This window comes from Salmo salar, chromosome ssa11, assembly GCF_905237065.1.
Source record: "Salmo salar chromosome ssa11, Ssal_v3.1, whole genome shotgun sequence".
Classification (NCBI taxonomy): Eukaryota; Metazoa; Chordata; class Actinopteri; order Salmoniformes; family Salmonidae; genus Salmo; species Salmo salar.
In genome coordinates this window covers 94,937,888-94,948,350 of record NC_059452.1, presented here as the reverse complement: position 1 = coordinate 94,948,350, position 10,463 = coordinate 94,937,888, and the positions used below count along the sequence as shown (strand labels likewise).

At 40.5% G+C, this 10,463-nt stretch overlaps 1 protein-coding gene across 1 annotated transcript; it reads left to right on the top strand.

Moving 5' to 3' along the window:
• The first annotated feature begins 1,317 nt into the window (after positions 1 to 1,317).
• Positions 1,318 to 9,444, top strand: LOC106563704 (cytokine receptor common subunit gamma). The gene is given in 9 exon segments (XM_014129519.2): positions 1,318 to 1,445; positions 6,764 to 6,857; positions 7,097 to 7,263; positions 7,427 to 7,563; positions 7,698 to 7,869; positions 7,968 to 8,067; positions 8,224 to 8,302; positions 8,429 to 8,446; positions 8,448 to 9,444. Coding segments are annotated over 9 exon segments (984 nt in total). The 5' UTR covers positions 1,318 to 1,375; the 3' UTR covers positions 8,595 to 9,444.
• Positions 9,445 to 10,463: the final 1,019 nt, after the last annotated feature.

The following is a 10,463-nucleotide window of genomic DNA, read 5'->3' as shown; positions in this document are numbered from 1 at the left end:
CTTTTGCGGATTGGAGTGATCAGTCCTTGGTTCCAAATATTGGGGAAGATGCCAGTAGAGGATGATGTTAAATAGTTTAAGTATAGTCAATTGAAATTTGTTATCTGTATATTTTATAATTTCATTGAGGATACCATCAACACCACAGGCCTTTTTGGGTTGGAGGGTTTTTATTTTGTCATGTAATTCATTCAAGGTAATTGGAGAATACAGTGGGTTCTGGTAGTCTTTAATAGTTGATTCTAAGATTTGCATTTGATCGTGTATATGTTTTTGCTGTTTGTTCTTTGTTATAGAGTCAAAAAGATTGGAGAAGTGATTTAACCATACATCTCCATTTTGGATAGATAACTCTTCGTGTTGTTGTTTGTTTAGGTTTTTACATTCTTCATCAAACCATTTGTAATTGTTGTTCATTTTCTTTGGTTTTCTGTTTTCTGTTTTTTAATTTGATAGGGTGTCACGTCCTGACCATGGAAAGCTGTTATTTTCTATGGTAGAGTAGGTCAGGGCGTGACAGGGGGGTTTTGTAGTTTAGTTTTTCTATGTTGTTATGTTCTAGTTTTGTATTTCTATGTTGGGTTTGTTTGGGATAATCTCCAATTAGAGGCAGCTGGTCCTCGTTTCTTTCCACCTGGGTTTAGGGGGAGATTGTTTTTGAGTAGTGTATGTTTCAACTCTGCGTCACGGTTTGTTGTTTTTGTTCGTTTAGTTTTGTGTATGTATTGCATAGTTTCACAGTTCAATAAAAATGTGGAACGATAATCACGCTGCACTTTGGTCCGCTCCTTCATACGACATCCGTGACATAGGGAAGCTAAAGGTGAAATACTTTCTCACTCAATATCCACAATTGATGTCATAAATTGCTTTATGGATCAATGCATACCCTGTCCAGAATGCAAGGTGTTCCACTCGTTCTTTAAAACTGTCAAACAATTATGGGTAACCCTTTAAAGCACTTTAATTGAAGGATCAGATTATACGTTTGTAGATAGTTAATGTGTTAACATTGTTTGCTTGTTATTTAGCTTTTTTGATTTTCAGACTGTTCCCTGTGGCTCAGTTGGTAGAGCATGGTGTGTGCAACGCCAGGGTTGTGGGTTCGATTCCCACGGGGGGCCAGTACAAAAAAATAAAAAATAAAATAAAATAAAATAAATGCATGAAATCAAAATGAAATGTATGTATTCACTACTGTAAGTCGCTCTGGATAAGAGCGTCTGCTAAATGACTAAAATGTCAATGTAAAAATGTATTTTTTTATATAGTAGATGCGGCCACTGCCACAGGAAATGTAGCACACATGTAGGCCAACCGTAGCTGTATAAAAGAGGGGAAGTAAAGGGGAGTGAAGAGGAAGACACATTTTGACATGAAGATGGTTGGAAGCTGGTTGTTTCTCCTCATCTTTCTCCAAGGATATGAGGCTCCCTCCACCCCCAGTAAGATTGTCTTGTTGGAATAATGATGCCTGTGCCATTTATTTTAATGTTAATTTATTCAACTTGTTTAAGACCTTGTGCTACGGCAACACATCCGGCCAATGTGCCCTCAACTTTTGATACTGTTTTTGATCTTGTCATAAGAGGATTTATTGTGTTAATCAGGGAATGAGTTTTAGTTTGTCCCTTGATTTTGTGTAGACCTACTCTCATTGTGAGTTGGTGGTTTCATGCTCTCAGTTCGCAATTATTTGTTATTGTATTTGTAGTTTTTTGTCATGTTTTTGGTTCAACTTTATATTTATTTAGTTTATTACTATTTACCTGCTGTTAACTTCTGAATTACATAGTAAAATGGCAACATAAGTTTAGTAATTATAGGCCTACTCTTTTATAGGCCAATGCCATTTCATACCAGGTACTCTAGCAATTAATGTGATCAAACTATTACATAACCTATATATGGAAACGGAAGTGTTTTTTTCAATGGCCTCTTCTTGGAAACACAAAATACTAAGAAACGGGAACTAAAGACTGTCATGTGCCATTTCTATTGCTGCTGTGACACCAAATGTCCCCTGCTAGTCTGAGATTGACATCAACTGCTTTTGTTTCCTGTAACATGGCCATCCATCTTGTCATACAGTGGGGCAAAAAAGTATTTAGTCAGCCACAAATTGTACAAGTTCTCCCACTTAAGATGAGAGGCCTGTAATTTATCATAGGTACATGTCAACTATGACAGACAAAATGAGAAAAAAAATCCAGAAAATCACATTTGTAGGATTTTTAATGAATTTATTTGCAAATTATGGTGGAAAATAAGTATTTGGTCACCTACAAACAAAATTTCTGGCTCTCACAGACCTGTAACTTCTTTAAGAGGCTCCTCTGTCCTCCACTCGTTACCTGTATTAATGGCACCTGTTTGAACTTGTTATCAGTATAAAAGACACCTGTCCACAACCTCAAACAGTCACACTCCAAACTCCACTATGGCCAAGACCAAAGAGCTGTCAAAGGACACCAGAAACAAAATTGTAGACCTGCACCAGGCTGGGAAGACTGAATCTGCAATAGGTAAGCAGCTTGGTTTGAAGAAATCAACTGTGGGAGCAATTATTAGGAAATGGAAGACATACAAGACCACTGATAATCTCCCTCGATCTGGGGTTCCACGCAAGATCTCACCCCGTGGGGTCAAAATGATCACAAGAACGGTGAGCAAAAATCCCAGAACCACACGGGGGGATCTAGTGAATGACCTGCGGAGAGCTGGGACCAAAGTAACAAAGTCTACCATCAGTAACACACTACGCCGCCAGGGACTCAAATCCTGCAGTGCCAGACGTGTCCCCCTGCTTAAGCCAGTACATGTCCAGGCCCGTCTGAAGTTTGCTAGAGAGCATTTGGATGATCCAGAAGAGGATTGGGAGAATGTCATATGGTCAGATGAAACCAAAATAGAACTTTTGGTAAAAACGCAACTCGTCGTGTTTGGAGGACAAAGAATGCTGAGTTGCATCCAAAGAACACCATACCTACTGTGAAGCATGGGGGTGGAAACATCATGCTTTGGGGCTGTTTTTCTGCAAAGGGACCAGGACGACTGATACGTGTAAAGGAAAGAATGAATGGGGCCATGTATCGTGAGATTTTGAGTGAAAACCTCCTTCCATCAGCAAGGGCATTGAAGATGAAACGTGGCTGGGTCTTTCAGCATGACAATGATCCCAAACACACCGCCCGGGCAACGAAGGAGTGGCTTCGTAAGAAGCATTTCAAGGTCCTGGAGTGGCCAAGCCAGTCTCCAGATCTCATCCCCATAGAAAATCTTTGGAAGGAGTTGAAAGTCCGTGTTGCCCAGCGACAGCCCCAAAACATCACTGCTCTAGAGGAGATCTGCATGGAGAATGGGCCAAAATACCAGCAACAGTGTGTGAAGACTTACAGAAAACGTTTGACCTGTGTCATTGCCAACAAAGGGTATATAACAAAGAATTGAGATAAACTTTTGTTATTGACCAAATACTTATTTTCCACCATAATTTGCAAATAAATTCATAAAAAATCCTACAATGTGATTTTCTGGATTTTGTTTTCTCATTTTGTCTGTCATAGTTGAAGTGTACCTATGATGAAAATTACAGGCCTCTCATCTTTTTAAGTGGGAGAACTTGCACAATTGGTGGCTGACTAAATACTTTTTTGCCCCACTGTATACATTCACATACTGATAAAATGATTCATTTAACTCAATGTGATGGTGGAAAAGTACTCTGCAATCTTAGAAAAAGGTTATTTGGCTGTCCACATAGGAGAACCCTTTTTGGCTCCAGGTAGAACACATTTGGGTTCCATGTTGAACCCTCTGTGTAAAGGGTTCTACCTGGAGCCAAGTGTTCTCCTATGGGGATAGCTGAAGAACCCCTTTAGGTTCTAGATAGCACCTTTTTTTTCTAAGAGTTTAGTCATGATATACATGAATGTATAGACCCCTTAATGCTATCTGATTTGCCTCTTAAAAATCATCTGGTAACATCCAATGTAATTATGCAACTCATCTTTATCATACCACAGCTCCCATTTAAAGGATTCAGAGTAATATCATTAAACTGGTTTTCAATAGGCAGGTTTCCATTTACCCAGGTTTATTTGACTAAAGCAATATAAAAAATGGCAGATATAGGAGAAACGATCTAAAGATCAACATTTTTATCTGTTCAACAGGGGTGAATTTTGAGACATGGGATATACCTGAGACATGAAACAGATGTGGGAGGGAATATAGGCTTTCGCCAATTTATTAACGCACAATTTAACTAAATGGGTCATGGAAACACTTCAACCACTACAATTTTATTCGAAACGAGCTATGTTTCCAATTTGCAACAGGTCTTCATGTGAATATTCAAAAATCTGCATAAAAAAATATGTGCCTTTTCACACCAGATATGTGTTTCCATCAAACTGAATGTTTGCAGATTAAAGTCTGATGTAGTGCACGTAAACATGACTTTTGCCTTTATATTCACATGTCCCGATTGAAAAATACAAGTTAAATGGGTATCCATCACATTGTCAACTCTGATGGTTTTGTCACAAAAACAGTTGCGTTACATTATATTTTTTTCGTCATTTAGCAGAGTGCATACATTTTTTTTTTCTACGTACTGGTCCCCCGTGGGAATCAAACCCACAACCCTGGCGTTGCAAACACCATGCTCTACCAACTGAGCCACACGTTACCTAGCAAATGTGCCCACTCTGGTCTTGACACATGCGCTTTAGCCAACAGCTCGTAGATACATGAGATTATTATGGATAAGAACGATATTTGTCAAACGGCAGCCAAGCATCAATCATGTCACCAGAATAAGACCCTAGATATTTATTGGAAAGGAGTATCAAGCTCATCACCTTGCACATTCACCACCTTGTGAAGTTTATCATAATTTAATTAATCTGTATCTTTATAAATTGCATGCTTTCCCGAGCCGTAGTAGGAGGATCACAGAACATATAATCTTGTGACTCTCAATTTTACTTCGATATGATAGTTATTATATCAATATTTGCGCATAAACGCGTCTCCACAACCGTTTCTCACATAATTCATTTTCCAGACACACAAAGATTCTACCATGTCGAACTGACAAATTGTCTGTCGGCATTTTAAAATTGTACCCGCATTTCCTGTTTCCATCAACCCCTCCGCATGAAATGGTTAGATGGAAACATGGTTACTGAAGCTGGTTTTTGCGAGAGAAAAAAAACGTTTATTTTGTGACCTCATTACATCCAGTTTTTTTTAAGAGAAGGGTGCAACTGTGGCATGTAATTCGGGGCGTTCATGCATGTGAGCATTCCTGCAGGTGCAGGAACCCCTCTTTATTAATCTATTGGTCAATGTTTAAGTTAGGACAGGCGGGAGGTTGGGGTGCTCCAGTACAGTAGGTGGCGTTAATGCACAGTAATGTTGGATGCCAGCCGCCGATAAATCCCACAGAAGGGGCAAGGGCGACAACTGTAGCTAGCTAGCCGTACAACGGTCGACAGTGTTATTCACCCCCGCCTGTCGGGCACTGTTTTCCCGCAGTTCTGTTAACGACGCTGAGGTCAGGTGGGCGCGAAGGACATTCTCTACCCATGTCGCTCCAGCTAGCTAGCAAGGACTCCAGTAGGCAGGGGCAAAAAAACTCAGATAATTATTTGGGGCCTTACTGCTATTAGCCCATACAAACACATTGAATAACAGATTTTCTACATGGAACAACAGTCCCTCAACAACAAAAAAATGGAAAGGAAATTTGTTCTGAAGTGTCTGTCCTATATCTGAGAGATATAAGAAAGACCAGGAAACATTTCTTATGTTGTTTTTTACATGTATTTAACCTCTTATTTTTGGCACATAACAGTCTCAATATGTATACTTCGATAAATGTTTTGACTGGTACAAGGGGACCTTCAGACAAGTCTTGTGAGACCTGTGGGCGTCCTAGAAGCATGTACATGTTCGTGAGAGTCTAACCTTTACACATAGGGGTCATATTAATAGAAGTTGGCATATCGGCTGTACTGACTTCAGAAGAGTCCCAAGACACTTGTGGGAGTCATCTTTCCGTTCGGACGCTACAGACGATTTTGTGAGAAGACTGATTTTCAGGATGTCTCAAGGTCTGACAAACACCGCTCTAGCTCTGTCACCTTTCACCGAAGACGCGGATGTCAAGGCTGTGGGTAACTGGTGAAAGGAGTCAGGCGCAGGAGAGCTGAGATGTGTGGACAAGGTATTTCATTTAAGATAACACCAGTATACACACAATACTATGGTGCTGGAACAATACCGGTACCACGAAAATAAACGGGCATAATCACAAAACCCGGCAACAAGTTACCAGCCGTCAGATACAGCCTTCACAATAAAACAAACACGCACACAAACATGGGGGAAACCAGAGGGTTAAATAATGAACATGTAATGAGGGAATTGAAACCAGGTGTGTAGAAAACAAAGACAAAACAAATGGAAAATGAAAAGTGGATCGGTGATGGTTAGAAGGCCGGTGACGTCGAATGCCGCTCGAACAAGGAGAGGGACCGACTCCGGCGGAAGTCATGACAGCGGAAGTGTTATATAGGCAGATGCGGTGGATTTTAATGTATCCAATGAAAAGAAAACAGATATCTCTAGCTTAAATTGAGAGATATTTATATTGGGGATGTTTGTGTTATGCTAATTAGATGTGCTCGCGGGTGCAGAAATCGACCTTAGGAGGTGTTAATGGAAAAATAGCACATTTCTGTTGCTTTTGCAGATGTAAACTGCCTGTTCATTAACCTGGATTATGTCAACTGCACCTGGAGTGAACAGGGGAGTCCAGAGGTCAACTACACCTTCTTCCACAAAAGGTTAGTGCAATGGCAGTACCTTGTCTTACTTTCAACATATGTGTTGGGCGATGGGTGTTGAGCTCTTTCATACAAAATGCTTGCCGTGCATCAATGTGATGGATGCTACACATTGCTTGTGGTTGAGGTGAGTGAGTTTCCTCCTTGAAAGGGATTTCGAGACCTAGAGAGATGTGATAGTGACTGTCAAATCTTTGGTACTAATTCTCATCCATCATTTTCACATGGTATTTGTTTAGGTTCATCAAAGGGAATATGGAGGAGTGCACAACATATCTCCAGGAGAAGAGTTATGCTGTGGGATGTAGACTGTCCTATGACGAGTCTGACAGGTTTAGAACACTGACAACCAAGCTGGTCCATCAGAACAACAGTTATGTGCAGAAGCATAACCTGAAAAGCATGGGTATGTTCTTTTTCTCAATCAAATCAGAACCCTACATACAGAACAGCATGTAACATGAAGAGCAATAGTCGTCTTACTTTAGGCTTTTTAACGTGTGTTTTTCCTATTTCAATCTTCATTTGATGTGTCGTTAACATTTGACCCTCCTTAACGCTTTTTCTAGTGAAGCTTTACCCGCCTGTCAACCTGTCAGTTGAGATGAACAAAGACCCAGAGCTGAATCTGTACTGGAACAACAGCAAGAACACCGCCTGCATTGAGAGTGAAGTTCGCTACAGAATAAACAGCGACAAGTGGAAGGTGGGCATGGGTCAGGACTCAGGAGTTGGACCACTGTTTGGACACTGTAGCCTACTGGTCATTTTTCAACAAAATACTGGACAAATGTTTGAAAAAACTCTCTCTCTCCACTCTCTCTTTGTTCCTTTCTTCAGACATCTACTCCAAGCAAGGAACAGAAGTATGCTGTGGCTTTCCCCTTAAAGAGCAGTCGATATGAGTTTCAAGTGAGAGCACGAGTAAACAACATGTGTGGCGAGTCCAACTTCTGGAGTGAATGGAGTCAGCCCATTCAATGGGATTCCATGAATGGAAATAACATCACAGGTAAATACATACAAAATCTCTGCTTTGCTTTATGGTTATAAAGTTGTGCTCAGACTTCTGTCAGGACTTTGTCATGTCAACTTTTCTCTTTGGCCTAGACATATCTGGCAGCTCAATGTCTGTGTGGAAGCCAGTGCTGTCATTAGTGGGTACCATGACACTCTTGATATTGGCCTGCATGCTGGTCTACAGGGAAAGGTGGGTTTGCCAACAGAAGTTAACACCACACTTAGGCCCCTAATAAAGACTAAAATCAAGGGGTATAGTTTACATTATAAAAAATCTAAGTCTCCTCCATTCTTCCTCTGAAAAAAAGTGATACTCTGATTCTGAACTGAACCTCTCTCTTTGTAGAGAACGACTGAGATTCATCCTCATTGTGCCTAATCCAGGCAAGAACCTGGAGGACCTTCTTCACAAGGACACTGTAGAGGTACTATTTATCACTGGTTGCTCTTTACCATTCACTGCACTTCATTATAATCTTTGTATTTTATAAGTGGTACTGTTATCTACAGTGTAAATCAAATCTCTTATTACATAACCTCTATCTTTGAAGGCCTGGCTTCACATCTCCGAAGATGTTTGCTTCCAGCCTAACTTCACTGAGCTTGCCTGTCCTGTTCGTGAGTACAGTCTGGTTCCCCAAACTGGCAGTGTCAGTGAATCTGAGAGTAACCTCTCCATCCCAACAGACCAAAACGACAATCTCTTGTAATGTTTAAATTATAGGCTATTGTATCTTGTGGAATCGAGTGGAACAGCTGACTCTTTGAATATTATCATGCTTGTAATAGTATCTTGTTGCATTTTTGTTTACAAGCAAGTGGCTACTGCTTTAGGCCAGGATTTCCCAAACTCGGTCCTGGGGCCCCACCTGGGTGCATGTTTTGTTTTTTGGCCCTAGCACTACACAGCTGATTCAAACAGCCAACTCATCATCGACCTTTGATTATTTAAACCAGCTGTATAGTTCAAGGACAAAAACCAAAACGTGCAGCCAGGGGGGGCCCCAGGACCGAGTTTGGGAAACCCTGTGTAGGCAACCCTGTTCCTGGAATGCCATAGGTACTGCAGGATTTTGTTCCAACTAGGCACTAAGCCTGACCAACTGAGCTAATTGATTAGTTCAATGATTGCCCAAATTCAACATACCTGATCTTCCAGCTCGGTTAAATCAAAGACATGATCCAGGACCAGGGTTGCCTACTCCTGGGCTACTTAATAAATTGTTAGGCCAGACAAAATTGATTCGCTGTTTAATGGATTTTCCCCCCAGAAAAGTGAGGCAAGCGAGCAAAAAATAAAATAAACTGGTGGATAAGAAATAACAGTACTTTATCACATTGTCCTACTAGGCGTAATAGTCTGAGAGGCCTAATCATATTTGTATGAACATTTTGTTAACGCCTATAGGCTATAGAGATGCATTCAGGTAATGAATTAATTATACAAAAACATATTTAATTTGATTACAATTGTCAAGCATTCTTGATTGACATTACCCACTACATCACATTAAATTACGAGATTGGATTGCACTTTTATTTTCCAGGAATAAAGAAACCGTCACAAGCTTCTCTTCCCGTTGTGTTTCATTTCTCATGGTTATAACAACATTGTAACATCTGAATTCTTTCGCATGGAATAACTCTTGAAGCGTACATTAGGCCTAGAACCTGCACAAGCACCTAGGACAAAGAAAGAGGGCCAATCTTTCAGGTCAGCCAAATAAAAAAAGACATACATCAAGCTATAGAGTATAGCCTATCATCATCAAAATTAAAATGTTGTTTTAACATGCACAATTAGAACTCAAACACAAATAGAGCAAGCTTAACTAATTTCGAGCCCAGTAACTTTGCTCACCGCATCCTCCTTTGATTGTCTCGTCTGCCTGCCACGAAAAGCTCCCACCTTGGAGACAGTCGATAACATCATTGTGGAGCTGCTGATCTGCACGAAGTGTGTGCGTGCAACTGGCGATGTACTTTGCTGGACATGCTAGCTGTTCTCGGCCCGGCATCATCACTTCAAACGCATTCCTTTTTGGGGTTATCGGTTTGTCTACTTCTACTGGTAGTACCGGTAAAATGTAAGTTATGAATCGCAAATCACCATACAGCTGACACACTTCGATTTCATCAATCATTTTGACTTCACTTTGGTTGTCACAAATACGACCAGCTTGCACTGCGTCTTTGCTGATGAATGTCCTGATCTCTGGCCAGTCAATTGGTTCAATGACATTGTTGTTTCGTCTATTAATCATTTCTAAAAGATCAGAAAATTCTGCATTAACCGAATGTTTGTTTTATAATGAGGGACGTTGCACGTTTAACCTGGACACAATTTGTATTTATTTGGCTGGCTTCAGCCATGATGGCATATGTAAGTGGGTTTCACTGTCCAATCCTAGGCTCGAACATGATCTGAGCGCGTGATGTTGCTGTTTGGTGTCTTGTATGGAGGACCAAGATGGCCAAAATCAAAAATACATAAATAAATCTATTTTGGCCATCTTGGACCTCCATAGTCAAGGTCTTAATTGAAAGAAAAAAACAAAAACCTGCAGACACTTTGCCCTCTGTGGA